The sequence below is a fragment of the Euprymna scolopes genome, chromosome 9 (assembly GCF_053919585.1).
Source record: "Euprymna scolopes isolate OS-2025 chromosome 9, ASM5391958v1, whole genome shotgun sequence".
Taxonomy (NCBI): domain Eukaryota; kingdom Metazoa; phylum Mollusca; class Cephalopoda; order Sepiida; family Sepiolidae; genus Euprymna; species Euprymna scolopes.
This window is the reverse complement of record NC_136490.1, coordinates 44,775,630-44,798,129: the sequence shown is the minus strand read 5'-3', so window position 1 is coordinate 44,798,129 and position 22,500 is coordinate 44,775,630. Positions and strand designations below refer to the sequence as shown.

General features: G+C 26.5%; 1 protein-coding gene across 6 annotated transcripts in view; it reads right to left on the bottom strand.

Moving 5' to 3' along the window:
* LOC145284533 (homeobox protein DLL homolog) overlaps positions 1-22,500 on the bottom strand; it is a 346,230-nt gene that overhangs the window by 199,649 nt on the left and 124,081 nt on the right. For 3 of the 6 annotated variants that reach the window (XM_080133425.1, XM_080133426.1, XM_080133429.1), the window contains one exon: positions 22,217-22,495. The exons of 1 other annotated variant lie outside the window; for it this stretch is intronic. In XM_080133425.1, coding sequence (XP_079989551.1) covers positions 22,217-22,495 — 279 coding nt within the window. Of the gene's footprint in view, positions 1-22,216 lie in introns of all 6 variants that reach the window. 2 more of the 6 variants (XM_080133427.1, XM_080133428.1) reach the window with 1 other exon arrangement.

Genomic DNA, 22,500 nt, shown 5'->3' with positions numbered 1-22,500 from the left:
ACAACTGATGATCCCTTGAAAAATAAATTATTGGTATTATAGTAAATTCGAGTTGATGCAGTGATTGCAGGTTATTAAATAACCTACTGACTAGATGGTTTTCTATCGAATGATAAAAAATATTTTTTTGTATGGTTTTAAAGGTTAAGAACTTCAAAGACTAATATATATATATATATATATATATATATATATATATATATATATATATATAATGGTTGTGCTATTTCAACGAGAGAAAAATGTATATTTAAAAGAGTGTAGCCGCCAACATTTGTTGATTTTTAAGACTTTTATTATTTTTTAATATTTTAAAATATAAACTTAAATATTTATTCAAAATAATAAAAGATAATAAATGCCTTCATAATCAGCAAATGTTGGCGGCTGCACTCTTAAATATATAATTTTTCCCTTTCCCTTCCATTTCCCTCCCTCTTTATGTGAGGATTTATTAAGTTTTATGTATTCCTCATCTTTTTAACTCAATTCCAGAATTGCTACTCTTAACCGAGTAGAGCGTCTACTATCTTGATAAGTGTGTTCTATAAAAATGATTTTTTTAGCTCATTTATATAATAATATTTTCAGCTCATTTTCATATATGCGTATATATTATACATATAAGAAAAATATTGTTTCTCATTTATATATATATATATATATATATATATATATAATATTTTCAGCTCATTTATATATATATAACTATATATATATATATATTTATAAAATAATATTTTTGCTTATATATATATATATATATATATATAATAATATTTTAGCTCATTTATATATATATATATAAAATAATATTTTAGCTCATTTATATATATATATATATATAAATAATATTTTAGCTCATCTATATATATATATATATATATATATATATATAATACATATATATATATTGTAATAAATTTAAATCTCTATTTACTATAATATTTATACCTAATTAAAACTGAGCAAAACTATTAAATTTCAAACACGTTAAAAAATATTTTTTTTAGATGTACATCGTTATCGTTTACTTTTAAATAATATTTTTAAGTACAGAATTTTAAAAGCTCTTGTAGAGATGTCCAATACATAAACAATGTAATCTGATGTCCGGGCTTGGTGGGATATTGACATTTATTTGCGACACTATATTAGGCACCACGCTGATTTTTATTGGATTTTCGCAACCTTTGTTACCTTATAAATCACTCATTACTTTAGATCCATATTAATGATATACATTATCTCAGGAAATAGCGAAGTGCATACATATATGTAAATACGTTTAACCAATACAATAATAACTAACTTACAGCGTCTATTTTTCTTTTTTTTTAATCGCATAAATCTGAATATAATTAAAGTATAAATAAAACAATTCACAAAATTATAAACATCTAGTCTTCCTTCCTGTTGTGCATCGTTTATGCTAGCAGTAATCGAATCATTATATTTATTTTGTCGGTTGCAGTTTATGTGGCTGGCTATGTGTGGATATAGATTTTTTTGTTTTCAGTTATATTTCCATAATAGATTGTTTTACAGAATAATGCAAACACAAGTCAGCATATATGAATAGATATTGTTGATATGATTAAATCATATTAGAGTCCTAGCTCCCAGTCCACAATTCCACCTTAAATAATAAAAAAAAGTAAAAATAAAAGAAAAATCTATATGTACTAGCGATGATGAAATAAAAATATCATATTCCAAAAAATACGTAAATTACTTTAGTAGTGTTATTTTTATGAGGAAACGTATTTTACGCAACTGATAGGAATATGCACTCGTTATAATATAAATCTCACAAGTTTTAATTATTGCGTTATCTCTTTTTGTTATTGTTTTAAAGTAATAGACAACGCAGACACTTTTTAAAAAGTGTTTATATATAATTTGATTTTTTTTTAATTAAAATTAAATCTGGATTCATGAACAAAGCTTCTTTCTTAGAACTGCACGCCTGTGGAACTCTGTTCCGTCTGCCTGCTTCCCACCTGACTACAACTTGGATGTCTTCAAGTCCAACGTTAACAAATTCTTAATGAACCACCCCCTTAAGTAAACACTTCATCAAATCTTCACACTAACGTAATGTACTTGCAATACCCCTTATCCCTGAGTGGCTTCCGGGCCTTGATAAGTGGTGACCACTGTTTAAAAAAAAATCTAGTTGACTAATTAAGGTGATTTTCAGAATATGATTTTTTCAGGTCATCACGAGTGTATACACCATCCAGATTTGTTTTCGTTTTTCTGTTATTAATATACGAAAAATACTGGGCATGCATCTTGTTATCGTGTTATTGTAGTTAAGTGTGTATTTATTTTTTATCGTCCTTTTTATTAGTGTCTCTGTTACTCTAGGCGGGTGTGTAGTTTAGTTTAAGCGTTTAATTTAAAGTAAATCTAGATAGCGAAATATTAATAAATATTTTAACCTGACATAAACTTTAGTTAGCAAATTGTGGAATTATGCTTATAATAACACATTTGTCTGTTTGTATGTATATAACTTATACAATTCTACATCTATTGTTACAATATAAGAGTGCGTGGCAGCCAAAGATAAACTGCAACGGATTAATTAATTTTAAAATAATGTTGCTAGTGGCCTCCTCAAATTAAAGAATTTCGAAATGAATTCTCATAAATCGAATAAATGGGGATGCATAAAATTATTTTGCCACCGTCAAATAAAAAAAAAAAGTGGCGTTCGTTTAATTTATTTACATGGTATTTAGCTTGAAATTATTTTACCGTGAAAAGATTATAAATACTTTTAAATAAATATTTTTTTATAATAAATAAATTATTAAAACCCGCGAAACGTTATATTACTTATATACAAACTATTTATCTTCTAAGTATTTTATGGTAAAAAGCATTGAATATTGTAAGAAAAAAAAACGTGTAGTTTTCAATGGCGTCGCTTCATTTTTTTTTTTTTTTTTTTCATGGCAAAGTTATTATATATGTACGTTGTACGATACCTGTAGTTGGAAATGATCGTAGTTACGTGGTTAAAGACACCGACTATTAATCTAATTCATGAAACTATGTCTGTCAGTCTGTCTGTCTCCATATTTTCAAACTTTATCTCTACCGAAATTAAAAGTCGCAGAGCTGATCGGATTTTTATGGGCTGTTGTTTTATTGTTCTTTAGCCAATTAAAATAGTTTTTAAGAAGTAAAAATTGTGGCTAAAATTGAAAAGAAATCGTTATACATTTTTTATATTCATCTTGGTTTGTTTAAAAAAGGTTCATATGCGTGTCAAGTTCGTACAGTGAAAACGTCACCAGCTTTGAATGCTAAAGTTTTGCTTTTGGTTTCTAGTCTAGCTGATGGCATTCAAATATTTTTTTTTTACTTTTGAAATCACGACTCTATAATAATATATACGATATCTGGACAAATTAAAATATCATATTTAAGCCCCCCCCCCGCTAGTTATCCATAATCCAAGAACTTGCGCAATAAAGTATGTCAATTTTGTAACCAATATTAGAAATACGCGGATAGCAGCCATACAACATATTACTTAGAGGAAATATTGCACACCAAACCTCAACCGTCATTTAATGAAAATAAAATTGTTCTAGTAATCTATATATTAATACGATAGCGTGTGGGTTCTTTTGTGTGTCACGCTTTCCGGCAAATTTCTTTGGTTGAGATTTGATTCCGGAATATACATATTTTTTGTAATAAATACTGATACAAAAATTCTTCATAATTTTTAGTTTCGGTTTCGATCATAGCTAAAGGCACTTAATTCATCTTTTTATAAATCACTATTTTTGTATTTACCCAATAAAATATAATCTTATCTACATAGTAATACGATAACGTGTTATTTTGTGTCTCACGCTTACATCTTTTTTCTTCCGAATGACTGTCGTTTAATTGTTATGACCTTCCATTTCTTGTAATGAATAATTATACTAAGGAGTCTCCATAAATCTTAGTTTCGGTTATAACCGGTTATATATATATATATATAACGGAAGTTATATATATATATATATATATATATATATATATATATATAACTGGAGTGTTATATATATATATATAACTGGAGTGTTATATATATATATATATATATATATATATATATATATAACTGGAGTGTTATATATATATATATATAACTGGAGTGTTATATATATATATATATATATAACTGGAGTGTTATATATATATATATATATATAACTGGAGTGTTATATATATATATATATATATATATATATATATATATATATAACTGGAGTGTTATATATATATATATATATATAACTGGAGTGTTATATATATATATATATATATATATATATATATATAACTGGAGTGTTATATATATATATATATATATATATATATATATATATATATATATATATATATATATATATATATATATATATATATATATATATATATATATATATATATATAAATTTTGTTTTCGGTTTTGATTCAAGCTGATGCTTAATACCAACATTAATATATTACATATGGAAGACTCCGCTGTGGAATCACCACAGGTCTCGCTAGTAATATTATTGCGTTTTCTTTTTTTGAATCTAATTTAAATCTATTTTTTTTTATACTGCAGTTATTTAAAATAAATATAATGGCGCTATGCATGTTAGATAATAATGTATTGAAAGCAAGAAATGTAAAGTCACTTTTAATTTCATTAAAATCTAATCGTAAAATAAAGTATAATTAAGTAATTAATAAGTCTAATTTTTTTTTCAACTAAATAAATATAAAATCAATCATTCCGATTTAAAAAATTCCAAACAAAAAAACAAAAAAAAAAACACCGCAAATTTCAATAAATAGAAAATATTGCGATAGTATTTATTCCTATATATTTTTTCCTTATTTACTCAGATTAAGTTTACAATTTCATTACGTTATCAAATTGAATTTTAGTTATGTGAAGGATTAAGGTGAACTCCATCCCCTACAGATGTTAATCATTAAGGTTTATTTTTGTTTGTAATTGTCAGACATTTTAAACGTCTCCCGAGACGATGGTAAAAATCTACAGGAACCGTAATATCGTATAACGTTAATATTTGGTAAAAGATAACACTCGCAAAGTGAATTGCTTGTAAAATAAGAAAAAGACAGACACTGAGATAGCATTAAAGGAGTGTGAAAATATGTTTGTAAGTGTGTGTAAAATTAATAATTTCGCGCGTGTATATATATATATATATATATATATATATATATATATATATATATATATATATATATATATATATATATGCAGTATTTATTTCAACATTTCTCAGTACGCAAGTAGAGTTTGGTCAAGATTTTAACAAGAAAATATGCATATTGCAAGTAACCTGCACAAAAAAGATTTACGTTTGATTCTCCATGGTAATCACCAGGCAAATATTTTATTACAACTTGCAAATTAATCTGAGATTTTCCTAGAGGATTTAAATATGAATTTTTCTCTGCCGCTTAATTCTTACACTCTCTCTCTCTCATATATATATATATATATATATATATATATATATATATATATATATATATATATATATATATATATATAATGTGTGTGTGTGTGTGTGGGGGTGCTGGACAATTAATTGGAATCGGTAAACTCGGGATGTTTCGAGGTATCGGAAAAAATCGTGCCTATTTTCACATGCGAACAAACGAATCTTAATGGCTGTCTTTTTGTTTGTTTGTGTGTTATTTAAAGCTTAAGTAATCGTTGCTAGTACCAATGATTAAACGGGAAATAGTTCTTGATTTTAAACTCCAAGTAAAACTAAAATTTCTAGATCAACGTCTCTCTCTCTCTCTCTCTCTCTATATATATATATATATATATATATATATATATATATATATATATATATATATATATATATATATATATATATATATATATATATTATATCCGTGTGGGTGTGTGTATGTCATTCACATACAGTTCTGTTTCGCTGTATCACAGCTCATCTGTGCGGCTAGACTATTTTATATATACATAAGTAATTTATGCATGCACTGTATTTGACACCTGTAGTATCTATATCTACCGATCTTTGTCGGCAGCCTTTTTCCTTTCATTTTGCTTAGTTTTCCTTTTTTTATTTAAACTAACAGTTCTACCCGGCGTTGCTCGGAGTCGTACAGAATCAAAAAGAAGTGACAGCCTGTGTTTTCATTAAAAAAAAAAAATCTCTTTCCCCGTTTTCCTAAGGCGTCTCTGTATCCCTCAGTAATTACACGCATTTTTTTTTACCTAGGGTATTTGATTCAACTAAATACTTATTAAGAATAAAATTATATTAAAACATATCTTTGTTTAGAGTCCTGTGTATATATTCAGCATTTACTGTAAGTAATTTATTGTATTGAGTTTCTTGTTCCAGAAAATTGATTAGTGTTAGAAATAACGAAATATTAGTCAAACAGTGTACTTAACGTAATTCTTTGAAAACTTATTTCTATATTTCTCAATATTCTATCGTAACATACGTTTCAGCTTAATTTACTACTCTTTTTTAAAAACTAAATCCATATAGTATAAATTACAAATAATGAAAATAATAACTCAATGTACAAATATCGAAATTATTGTCAGGCGGGAAACGCGCACACGTCAATAAAACTTTTTATATTACTGGTGAGGAGGACGGGGGGATTGGATTTGGCTGGTCGTAAAATACGCTTATATATGATATTTTATTTTTTCCCGATTGCGGATCTATTATTATAGAGACGTAATTTAAAAAGTAATATATATATATATATATATATATATATATATATATATATATATATATATATATATATTTGGGTGCCATCAACAAGATTCGAACGTGAAAGCAAGACTGTAGCATACACAGCTGATGACGTTGATACTGCGCCAACGTGACACAGATAACGACTGATAAAAAATAAAAAATGAATAAACTAAGATGAATGTTCGAAATGTATAACGAATTTTTGAACCCCTTAAAAACTATTTTAACCGGCTAAAGATCCATAAAATAACTGCCTATAAAACATTTTATGATTTGAGGCCCTTACCGCTGCTCTGCGACTTTTAGGAAGAGATAGAGTGTGAAAATATGGAGGCAGACATGTAGCCTTTTATATGTAAGCTTAATATAATATAATATTATAATATAGATATAGATAAACAATATGTCTGTGTAATAGATATTAAATAAATATAAGCTATTGAATATACCTGGGACCAATTTTAAACTTATATGTAATTAAAAATGTGTTTCGATAAAATATGTAAGATTTAATATAATTAGTACAGTTCAAAGTTTGTTTTGATTAAGTACGTGGATTCAATCAATACAGTTGAGAAACTTGATAGAAAATTATTCTATCTCGCTGTGTAAATTTAATGTTTATTTTCTTAAATACGTTAGTTTGTGTATCTGCGCATGTGTGTGTGTGCGTGTGTGTGTGCGTGTGTGTGTGTGTGTATTTCGAGGTACGAACGAAAAAAGAAAGGTAACCCTTAGTCAGTCGAGTTTGTGACTCAGTGTGGGGCATTGTTCTACGCGTTGTTACTTTGCTGTTGCAAGATTTAAATCGTTCAAGGCTATCTAGGCCTGCTGTTAGATACTGTCTAAATCTTTACACACGGGCCGACGCTCACTCGTTTTCAGATACGAGCGAAAGTTCTTTGTCGAAAGTACGTCGGTAATGGCCGCTTAAAACAAATGTTTTTTTTTCTTTTCTTTTTTTTTATCTTAACAGTCTAATCGCATTTATATCTGGTTAATATATCAACTTCAATTAATATCTCCGACGGCTGCATTCGTATGACACTGGCTTTCCCGAGAGAATCCCCCTCTTTACAAACAAACCAACTGTTTATTCCTGTTTCATTTTTTTTTTTTTTTACTTATTAACCTTTTTTCACCCCAGACAAGGAACATTTCTAATTGGAACCTAAGGGGGGGGGGCTACTGTATGGGATCATGCTTAACAAGGGGATGTTGCTAGTTCAGCAGATAGATATATCTTTCCATTATATTTTAATTCTGCAAGTTAGTACAGTCAGTGAAACAGTGAACAGGTAAGGAATTTCAAACTCTAGCAGTCCGAGAAAAAAAAAAAAAAACTAATAAAATGGAAGGCTTTCTGACATCTAAGGACGTCTATGGTAAAGAGGTGGGGTTTTGCTGCTTTTGGGGCGAGTCGAGGGTATGTACATCGACGGGGCACGTGTTGTGAGTTCATCAGGGCGCATTCTATTAAAGTACTTTTAAAAATAGGTACAGGGATGAGACAACGTGCTGAATAAATAAAATCCTTCCAGTAGTTATTCCAAAAATAATATACGGTATTTTGAACTCGCACAACATCTAAGCACGCGTGTTCTTGAAGATAAATTGAAATTAATTATCAAATAGGCCTGCTGTGCACCACGTTAAGGTATCCAGATTACAATCAATATTTATAAGGCACTAAACCGCATGTCTAGAATCCATATCACAATTTCGATCGATTTTGGGCATGGGAAACAGTGCTATATCTGGGGTGTCCTCGGTTAACGGTGAGCGCTTTTCTTGACTAGTGCAATACATACGGTTATCCACTTCAGTAAACGCGCATAGATATTAACCGCATAAAAAAAAAAAACGACGTTTGCCTAAGATTGTCTTTTTGAGTGGACAAGTTAATATCGCATTTTATTTCAATAAAGATATCTAAGAGTTCTTCTTAAGGTTAAGGTGTATTACGCGAATATTTCTTAATTGATTTCTTTTAAATAGAGATCCGTTTTAATGCACATTGGAACTATTTGAATGTTCAAATGAAAAGTTGAACAATATAATATGCAACCCAACAACCCTTTAAAATATACCAAAGAAACCAGAATTTTCTGGAAAATATTAATAAATGTATAATAACTATGGTTCAGCTTTCATTAAAAGTGGAAGGGTCTACGTTTTCATTAGAAAAAAAAAAGAACGGATTTTAATTCGCTTAACAGTAAAATAAAAAAAATAAACTAAATGTAATAAACAGTACTCACTCGTACACCTAGACTCTGTATTTTTATTTGTTTGATTAGATTCGAAGTTTTTGGTACAAACGTATACGGAGATACATACTTACATTATGGAGTGGAATTTTTTTTTATGAAACATTGTGTAAGGTATGTTCAACGATCCTTTATTTTGAACATAACAGGTGAGTGCTTGACTTAATTAGAAGAAAACTCACCTATTTTAGAATAAACGCTGAGATAACCAAGAACGCACAGATAATATCACTTTGAAAAGAACCTATTATTACATTACAGCTGATTTAATCAACGCTACTTTCTATTGGGCTATCTGCTTCAATCACAAGAAATTCATGCTAACATAATCAAGTTTACACACCGGTTCTCGTCAGATCATCGAAGTTAAGCAACGTTGAACTTGGTCATTACGAGACTTGGTGACTAATTTGGGAATTCCAAACGCTGTATGTAGGAGAACATCGACACCTTCCTACAAGAATTGCAAAAAAAAAAAAAAAAACTAACGTTGTCATGTCCTTTCATGGGGATATATATGCGACTGGGGATTTTCTACTCCCATGGAACTTCCTTCTTAGGAGGAAGACGGATAAACCCGGATAGTGTTAGTGGCGTTTCACACACACACATGCTAACATGTTCATTGTTTTAAGGATTTGAAAAAAAATATGAAGTAGAAGATGAGGAAAGTGAGAAACAGTTTAGTATTAGATAAATTACGCGGTTAGCAAATTGCAAATTACAGCTAATTAGGGCATAATTAGCCATAATTTAAAATTAACTCACCAAGTAAGAAACTATAGCGTAACTTTTGTCTATCACTCTTACTCTCACTGAAGTTTGCTAGAACCCCTGTTCATATTTTAAACAGTTTATATTACTACCACCTATGTTTTTTCTTTCTCTCTGGCTTACGTCTCTCTCTCTCTCTCTCTCTCTCTCTCTCTCTCTCTCTCTCTGTTGACTAACAATAAAAATATTCAAAGCCGTTGCAAAAAAGATAATTGTAGTAATTCATTGCAAACAATATCGTCTAAGGTATTAACACTCGTAACCCCCGTTTAGTCTCGAAATACAATGGACTGTATCTTTAACAGTGACAGCGTGTGTAATTATGAAGAATCAGTTGCGGAATAACCATCACACTTATCTTGAATCGGCATTGTCTGATTTATACGAAAAGATGAAGTCGACGACGACGACTGGAAATGATGCCAAGAAAAGCAGAGAGAAGATGCAACACTTGGTATACCAAAATTGCCACCCATTTTTATACTGACGAAGGTCAACATTGCTTAACTTCGGTGTGTGGACGCAATTATACCGTATTAATACTTTTTAACCGATGATTAGTTTTAAAAGACAAATAAGATGAAATATAAAGAGAAATCATTAAAAGGGGATAGATATAAAAACTAGAACTACTTTATTTGATTTTTAATTCATATTTACTTAATTTTAATTAGTTTATATATTTAATTAATTAAACGTGCTTTGCAAACTCATTTATTCCTAATTCACACAAGTTAGCGGCGAGTAGTCCGAAAAGTCATCTTTTAGTACATTTTAAATATAGGTTGCTCATTTTTCTAATACATTTTAAGGCAGCTGACTGGTGTGTGTAGTTAACGGTGCAGACCGATGACATGGGCGCTCTAAGTTCAAACCCAGTTCGCTCCACAAAAAAATACTTTCATTTAAGATGTTGGAAACCTTAATGCGGTCCCTTCCGTAAGCCCCTTATAAATTTCTCGAAATAATTCTGACTAGAAAAATACCGAGGAAACCAATAACAACTATAGAAACCTCGGATACATACGATATGATAAGTCCATATTAATATATATATATATATATATATATATATATATATATATATATATATATATATATGATGTGAAAAGGAAGCGGAAGACCGGAGGCTCGACGTTTCGCTCGTATTTTGCGGGCTTTTTCAAGAGGTGTGGTCACTGACGAGAGGGTCGATGTTTTTAGTTTTATATATACCGGGAGAGTGTATGCAAATAGAACTATTATACAAATATACAAAAAAAAAGAACAAATATATATTTATTAACCAGCGTCTAGATTATTTTCGTGCAATATTATTTTAGATAAGTGGAAAGAAATGTTAAAAAATCCTTTTCTCAGTTTGATTGTGTTATTAGAGTTAGAGATAAGAGCAGATTCCAACAGACGGCGTGTTGACCTACTGCTTTAGGAGGGTCACATTTTCGAAATCGAAATGATGGTCATTTTCTATTATGTGACCGAAAAGAGCATTAAGTGTATTGTTATTCTTTATGTCCCTTTTGTGGTCATATAATCTTTTAGCAAGGTTTCGTTGCGTCTCTCCTACGTATATCTTGCCACAATCAAACTATCAGAGAAAAGGATTTTTTAACATTTTTTTCCACTTATCTAAAATAATATGCACGAAAATAATCTAGACATTGGATAGTAAATGTATATTTGTTTTTTGCATTTTTTTCCTTTTTGTATATTTGTATAATAGTTCTATTTGCATACACTCCCCCAGTATATATAAAACTAAAAACATCGACCCTCTCGTCAGTGACCACACCTCTTGAAAAATCCCGCATTATACGGGCGAAACGTCGAGCCTCCGGTCTTCCTCGTCCTTTCACAACATAATGTCGGATTGTATCCATTTTAAAATTCATATATATATATATATATATATATATATATATATATATATATATATATATTGAAAGATTTTGATAATTATCAAATCTGTCTTTCTCGAATATATTTTCTGATTAGAGTTAAAAACTGTTTTTCGCTAAAACCTCAAAGGTATATTTCAATGGCCGACATAAAGGGAACATTTGGTTAGTTTTATTACTTTTCCTTCAATCGGTAAATAAATATTAAACATTTATGTCTCAAATGTAACCAATCTCCCAATATATATATATATATATATATATATATATATATATATATATATATATATATATATATATATATATATATATATTTTACACAATGATCACCACTTATCAAGGCCTGGAAGCCACTCAGGGATAAGGGTTATTGCAAGTACATTACGTTAGTGTGGAGATTTGATGAAGTGTTTAGTTAAGGGGGCGGTTCATTAGGAATTTGTTAACATTGGACTTAAAGACATCCAAGTTGTAGTCCGGAGGGAAGCAGGCAGACGGAAGAGAGTTCCACAGGCGTGCAGTTCTAAGAAAGAAGCCTTGTTCATGGAATCCGCGTTTTGATTTAGGCACAGATATAGAGTGGGGGGGATTTTTCACAGTGGATTCAGCTATACGGGTGTTTTTCGTGAAAGATTATCGAGGGGGGACCAGAGATTGGAGTTCAGACGAGCACCTGACATGGAAATAACGATAAAACAAGGATAGGCTCGCAACGTCTCTTCTGTGGGAGAGAGGTAGCAGGGTAGAGATCACCACTTATCGAGCCATATATATATGGCTACCATTTGTTGACATGCAAATATTTCGTCATGCCGAGGAAAGGTATCTGGGTATAATTTAGCTAACACATGGATTCCCGTGAATACCCGCTGAACCAAATGCAAGAGAAAAACAAAAATGTGCACTTAAAGAGAATGTCAGAATCTAAATAGCTCTCTCCGTCTAGCATCCAGTAGGATGCCCCATTCTCAGCTAAATGCAATAACATTTAAAAAAGAAAAAAAAACATAAGGCATTTGAATACTTATAAAATACTGTCCACTAGCATTTAGCATTCGAAGCCCAAATAAGATCACGGCTACTCTATATGACTGCGGCGAAGAATGATGCATCGTTTTAGAGTGATCTGACCTATAATAACAGTACTAAACTGCATTCTGCGATAGACCATATAGATTCTGGCCAGGAGACCAAAAGAAAGATAATATAGTTTAAAAATATCATAAATACAATAATATAGTTAACTGTCATTTAGGTTGAGAAACATTAATGTTATATCTAAGGCTATGACAAGAGAATATTCTTTCCATTAATTTGACTCTCGAGTATATATCAGTTAATATCTTATGTTTTCGATGGAGTTATGTGGCCTTAAATTGATTAAATGGGTCTAATTGTGTCAGATATATGTTCGAGAGTCAAAACAATGAAATGAATATTCTCTTGCCAGAGGAAATTCTACGCGCGAACTTATACACACACACACACACACACACACACACACACACACACACACACACACCAAAAAAAAGTAATGCAATAGATCTACTGGTATAGAAATCCAGTGATTAATGATCTTACAAAATATTATTTGCGGTAATATTTATAAAGACAACCCCAGCTAAGTAAAAATTGCTCAATATACCAGATATTTGCTAATATTTTCTCCTCTGAGGAGATTGGTAGACATCAAAAACCGATAGGTTAAGGAGGTATATTAATGGAAATGTATTCTTCGTCTTGTATATAACAAACATTTCTGGATTCGAAATATAATCATTTCACGTAATCATAATTTAAATTACTATATATATATATATATATATATATATATATATATATATATATATATATTTATATATATATTACAAATTACTATATATATATATATATATATATATATTACAAATTACTATATATATATATTACTAATTACTATATATATTACTAATTACTATATATATATATATATATATATATATATATATATTACTAATTACTATATATATATATATATTACTAATTACTATATATATATATATATATTACTAATTACTATATATATTACTACTTACTATATATATATTACTACTTACTATATATATATTACTACTTACTATATATATATATTACTACTTACTATATATATATATATTACTACTTACTATATATATATATTACTACTTACTATATATATATATTACTACTTACTATATATATATATATATATATTACTACTTACTATATATATATATTACTACTTACTATATATATATTACTACTTACTATATATATATATATTACTACTTACTATATATATATATATTACTACTTACCATATATATATTACTACTTACCATATATATATTACTACTTACCATATATATATATTACTACTTACTATATATATATATTACTACTTACTATATATATATATATATATTACTACTTACTATATATATATATATATTACTACTTACTATATATATATATTACTACTTACTATATATATATATTACTACTTATTATATATATATTACTACTTACTATATATATATTACTACTTATTATATATATATTACTACTTACTATATATATATTACTACTTTCTATATATATATATTACTACATACTATATATATATATTACTACTTACTATATATATATATTACTACTTACTATATATATATATTACTACTTACTATATATATATATTACTACTTACTATATATATATATTACTACTTACTATATATATATATTACTACTTACTATATATATATATTACTACTTACTATATATATATATTACTACTTACTATATATATATATATATATATATATATATAATATTCTTAGTGTAACTCAATGTTTCAGAGGTAAATAAGAATTTTAATAGAACATTCAAATATCTATGTATCTCATTTAGATATCAAGTGTTAGACTGAACAGGCGTAAGGCGAATTTAAAATACGTTTAAATAAATAAAACAAAAATCAACGATGTTTAATGATTAGGCTTTTAATTACTAAATAAATGACCATTCAAAAAAAAAATTGATGTATATAACGATAAATCCTTCAGAAATAAATTAATCTACACATAAGTTAGAAAATATGTAGGATTTCGATATAAAATTTGCCAATAATAGTGTATATGCTGTGAAATCCGACAGCAATTTATGAGCTGGTAACATTCTAACGAATACAGCTTAAATCTAAACAAATCAGGGTTTCATTTATATGTTTAAAATGACAAGGACCACCCATAAAGACTAGGGGAGGCGAAGAGTTCATCACTATATTGTATTTTGTCAGGACTAACTTGTTATCTTAAAAAAAAACAAGGTATTTCCATATTTATGCTTAAGTATAAATAACATGAGGCGACGTATGCTGAGAACAAAATATAACGTGAACAATTAGTAATATTAGTCAAATAAACTGGCTTGGAATTCATTGCTCAAGGGTATAATTTCTGTGTCAAGGAAAAGGTGACAAAAATAAGGGTCATGGCCACTGTCTCGAATATATTCAGGAAATGTACATCTTTGACAAAAATGCATTAAATATACTCTCTATAGATGTGTATATAAAATGTTATAGTATATAAGAAATCATTCGATCAACGGTAACATTTATTGTATTACTGCAAAGTGAATATATATATATATATATATATATATATATATATATACGTATATATTTATTATTAAAAAACATTATATATTGGCTTTTTACAACTAACAATATAAAGGATATATGTATATATATATATATATATATATATATATATATATATATATATATGAATGCATATGTATATGTACCTCTATGTATATATATATATTTGCATATGTGTATAATGTATATATATATTTGCAAATGTTTATAATATATATCTATGCATATCTATGTATATATATATATATATGCATGCATATATTTTATATATATATATATAAATATATGTATGCACTTGTATATATATATATATATATATATATATATATACATATACATATGTATATAAATATGTGTATGCTTATAAAGATATATATAGATATATATAAACATGAGTAGCTATTATATATATATATATATATATATATATATATATATATATATATATATATATATATATATATATATACGTTTTCACATGTTTATATCTACATATATGTCTGTGTGTGTATGGGTGTAATATCCGTGCATATTTTTCTGTATTGACCCACAGAAATCATCGGGAAGTTCAATTTGGTATACAAAAATTCTTCGAAGCTTTAACAAAATCACAGCACAATTATTGACGCTTTAGTTTAAAAATACAAACTCATATGTATATAAGACATACATCTATTTATTTAACATCTGTATTGATAAATTTATATCTTTTCGTGCCTGTTTATACGGAAATAATATTTCTATCTCTTCTCTCTCTCTCTCTCTCTCTCTCTCTCTATATATATATATATATATATATATACGGACAATGTATTTCTTCGTGAAGAAAATGTTTATTTGCTGATTACTCATGAATAACCTTTTTATTCACACTACACCTTAATTCATATATATATATATATATATATATATATATATATATATATATATATATATATATATATATATATACATATATATATATACATATATGTATGTCTATATATATATATATATGTGTGTGTGTGTATACATATATATAATACTACCTAATTCCGTTGAAGTAAGTAGAATTATATTTATATATATATATATATATATATATATGTAGTTAAAGATATATATATATATATTTATATATATACATATATATATATATATAACTAAAAACGTGTATATATATGTATAAAGAAAAAATATAAAGTCATAGAAACATATAAATATATTTAAACACATATAAATATTTATTTATGTAAAGTTATATATATAAAGATAACTATATATGTAAATATATATATGCGTATATATATATATATATATATATATATATATATATATATATATATATATATATACGGACAATGTATTTTCTTCGCGAATAAAATGTTTATTTGCTAATTACTCATGATTAACCTTTTTATTAACACTACACCTTAATTCATATATATATATATATATATATATATATATAAATATATATATATATATATATATATATATATATATACATATATGTATGTCTATATATATATATATATGTGTGTGTGTGTGTATACATATATATAATACTACCTACTTCCGTTGAAGTAAGTAGAATTATATATATATATATGTAGTTAAAGATATATATATATATATATATATATATATATAACTAAAAACGTGTATATATATATATATAAAGAAAAAAATATAAAGTTATAGAAACATATAAACATATTTAAACACATATAAATATTTATTTATGTAAAGTTATATATATAAAGATAACTATATATGTAAATATATATATGCGTATATATATATATATATAAATATATATATATATATATATATATATAGATAGATAGATAGATATATAAAGATATGCATATAGGTATACAAATATCATATGTAGAGAGCTGTATAAATAATATATATATATATATGTGTTGAGGTATAAAATATTATATATATATAAAGGGATATATAAATAGCATATATATATATATATATATATACGTGTGTATATGTATAGAAATATCAGTTTATATATTTATTTTTTAGGTATATGCATATAGATATATTATCGATATAAATATTACATAGAAAGGTATATACAAATATTATATATATATATAATATATGTATAGATATATAAATATTATTAATAGATGATTAGACATTATATATGTATATATAGAAATCTATGAAAAATCTGTATAAATATATATATCTATATATATATATATATTATATATATAGAGATACATATATGTAGATGTAAATTTTATACATAAATATATAATTACTATGTAGATATATAAATATTGTATACATAGATATAAAGCTATTATATAGAGGTATATAAATATTAAATGTATAGATAAATATATTATATATATCTTTAGGTTTATAAATAATATTTATATAGATTTATGAATATTATATATAAAAATAATATATATAAATAATATTTATATATATAAATAATATATATATAAATAGTATATATATAAATATTTTATATATGTAAATATTATATATATCAATACAATATATATCAATACAATATATATATATATATATATATATATATATATATATATATATATATAAATATTATATGTATAAACATCTTATGCTAAATATTCTATATGGAAATATTTTATCTTTAAATATTTTATATGTAGAGATTATATAAATTGTATATAAATAATATATATAAAATTATATAAATAATAATATTATATATATTTATATATTCATATATATTACTATTATATGTATCAATATTATATATAAAAATGTTATGTTTATATTTCATATGTAAATATTATATAAATATTACATATATAAATATTATTTATATATGTTAATTCATATATATATATATATATATATATATATATATATATTGCTATTATATTACTATTTTATGTATAAATATTATATATAGATAAATACTATACATACACATACATATTATATATATATACATATATATATATATAAATATTATATGTGTAAATAAAGATATATATATATATATATATATATATATATATATATATATATATATATATATACCTGTGGTGAAAAAACCGGTCAAGAGTGCTCAATGTGTAGCCAGAGCAGTATATAGGAAATTTATTACTATGAGTCCCGAATGAGGTTACATATGAATTCTGACGATGCTAGTTGGATATTTTCTTTCTTTGAAGATCTTCCTCTAGCTGAAACAATATGTAAACTCATTCTGGACACACAGTAATAAATTTCATATATATATATATATATCTCTCTCTCTCTCTCTCTCTCTATATATATATATATATATATATATATATATATATATATATATATATATTTATATATACAAGAGATTAATATACATATAAGTATGTGTGTATATACATATATATACATATATATATATAAATGTATACGTACGTAACATACTTTATATTTACATGTATATATTTACAACTATCGCTAATGATTGTTCCAATAAATATGGTTTCACACTCTTTTTAATAGGGTAATTAGATTTCGAATCCATTTGAACCTTTTCAGGCATAATTACGTAATAATAACAACCGTGGCTCTGAAATTCGGTACAAGATATTTTGTCAACATTGTTGTATACTTCAAAGTGTTTGAAGTAGATTTGATAAATTTTAACTAAATAACAACAGTTTATATGCCGTCAAACAGATTAACTATCCAATTTTTAGTATCGGTGTGTGTTTCCATATGGTATTTAGCATTTGTTTGGGAGAGAAATGTAAATGGGGTGGTAAAGTAGCCGAGAAAATCATCGGTAGTAAATGTGTGTGTTTCAGAGGGAGAAAGAAAGACATAGATAGATAGATGGATATAGGGAGAGAGAGAGGACGGGTGTGTGTTTGGTGTGTGTGTGTGTGTGTGTGTGTGTGTGTCTGTGTCTGTGTGTGTGTGTGTAGATGTATAATATCTAATCCCATTGTAAACCTATGAGCTTTTTCACTCGCTATTCTATATGGGTAATCTTCCCCACTCAGCCCTCCCTTCTCTGCTCATGCCTCTCTCTTTTTTTTTCTACCTGTGATTCTTTCAGTTTTAAGAACGTATCCTTTGGTCTACTTCGTTACCGAGATCAGATGAACTTTAAATAGAAAAGGGGGACAAAAAAAAAACATTTACAAAGGACACTAGAACACCTCTTTAATCGTGTACCGCTGACAAACAACTCACCTATACTTAATATAAATTACTAACTACACACACGCACACACTAACCTCTGGCTCTATATAAACAGAGAACGTTTTACCTTCTATACTCCTATAACTATATTGTTTGTTTGTATTGATATTCATATTTATAAAAACCTTTTCTTTTCTGTTTATTTACAAACAAAATATAGTTGCAAAAATCTAGTTTATTTGCATATTTTTTAAACATTCATTTTCATTATTTTAGTATTAATTTTTTTTCGGTTTTCTTATGTGATGATCATCTTTAGTGTATCACGTGTAATTATATTCATGCAGATATTCACCATGATTTATACTTTCGTAAAAATTTATAGTAAAGACAAACCTCTTTCTATATATATTTATGTATTGCGTACATATATTTGTTTACGAAATTCTGCCTACCAAACTCATAGGTATGTTTTTGGTCTACGGACATAAACCTTAATACCTCGGGTATTTGAACCTATGAGAAACTTTGTATTTAGGTTTTACCCGTGGGAAATCGGCGCAAAATTGTTAAAGATAAAAAAATTGGAATTTGCCAGCTGAAGATTGAACGACGGCATCGTGAGGATGCATGCGTTACCTAATAGCTAATGGTTCATGTTTTAATTTTTAGTCTTGCAGCAAAGATGTTTTAATACCTAAGGCATTAAGGTTACAGGAAATAGTCAATCGTAGGCTATGAATTATGGTTTCGATTTTCGGTGGTGGCGCACTGGCGCACGCACGAGACATTTAAAAAACATAATTACTACGTATTGGGTCCAATATAATATAATAATAATACGAAATATACATTATTCAAACTATCATATTTAAGCATATTTTAGGGCAGGGCAATGCCGGGGCGGTCTGCGAGTATATATATATATATATATATATATATTTGTACAAACGTATTGAAATAAAAAAATAACGTTTAAAATTGTTTAATAAGTATGTAGCACTCTTTTATCTATGCTTTCTCAGATATGAATATATTTTTACTTATTTTTTTCATAGTTGAAAAGGTTTTTCAGAATGTTTGATGTGTGTCGGTATATATATATATATATATATATATATATATATATATATATACATATATATAATGTTGTTTACAGATAATGTTATATATATAATATTATTTTTATATACATAGTGATAATATATATATATATATATTGTTCATATATGTTGTTTATATATACATGCATATATTGTGCATATCTATTGTTTATATATATATAAATATATTGTGCATATCTATTGTTTATATATATATATACATATATATATGTGGTTTATATATAAATGCATTGTGTATATCTTGTTTAGATATATATATATATATATATATATATATATGTTATTTTTATATATAATATATATATATATATACATTGTTTATATACATATATATATAAATATATTGTGTATATATTTTATATATATATATATACATAGTTCATACATATGTTGTTTTTATATGTATATATATATATATATATAAATGTACTGTGTATATCTTATATATATACATTTATATATAAAAGATATACAAAGTACATATATATATATATATATATATATATCTTGCATGTCTTATCGAGATATGTTATTAGTGTTAATTATATGCGGGTATATGATAAACTTAATAATAACAGTATTTTTTTTCTAAACTGCATGCGTTACGTAATATATTAATTCGAAAATTTGTAGTTTATTTTGATTTTGCGGAGTAAAATTAAAAAAAAAAAAATAATAATAGCGGAAAATAAAACCACAATCTTTAAAGTTCCGAAACAATGAATTTGAAAAGTTAGCCTAAATTATCATATTAATTAATACCTAAGTTTAACTATTAGGTAATCGCGATGGTAAATAAATATTTAAATTATATAAACCCGTATTAAAACAGAACAATCTACATGAAAACAAATTAAAGCCTATAACTAAATAAATTAAACATTTTTTTTTAAAATTATATTTTGTTTCGTAACTAGCTTGAATATAAATGTATGTAGGTTTATTATAAACTTATTATTTACATATTTTCATAACAATAATGCAATTTATTACACTTTGAAGTTCCTATTTACAATGCCTCCCCACGGGGCAGAGTTAGACACCAGGGTCGTTTTTTTTAGCGTGGAGAAAAGGAACAAAAATAAAAATTGTCTCAGTCGTGAAGGACTTCTCCTCCACTGATAGAGAACAAGAAATTGAAGTGCAGCATCTGAAGAACAGATACTACGTTGTGATCTTGTCCCGAAAACTACAATTGTGTAAAAAAAAATATAATACAAAAAATCTAAGTAAACATTGGTTATCTTGTGTGGGTATACATACATACAATATATATATATATATATATATATATATATATATATATATAGTATGTGTCTCTATATATAGAGATATATAATTATGTATATGTGTGTGTGAGTGCACACATGTTTGTAAATGTTTATTTATTTTAGTTAATTCGTCTTTTTTTTTTTTTTTTTTTTTGTAGACGCATACGTGGTCGCATGAAGACGTGTGTGTATAAGTTTTATTGTGTATATGTGTCTAAAACAAATGCATTTATTGCGGTCAGATTATATCTTACCTTCACGAGTCGGAGATGTGGTTTGATAAGGGGTCACAGAAAATGCGTGGGTCGGAGGATTGTAGGTGGTCGCCGACATAGTATTCATGGCAAACGGGTAAGTAAATGGCCGAGTGTGTTGTGCTGTCGAGAAAACATTGTCGTGCTGACTCTGATGCGTTGGATACGAAGATCGAATCGGGTAAGCCGGGTGTGCCATTCCTGGGGGCATCGGCTGTTGCTGGAGTTCCATAAAGGCCGACTTTCCCGTAACGTCTTGGTCCAGACCGTCAACACTTCCTGCA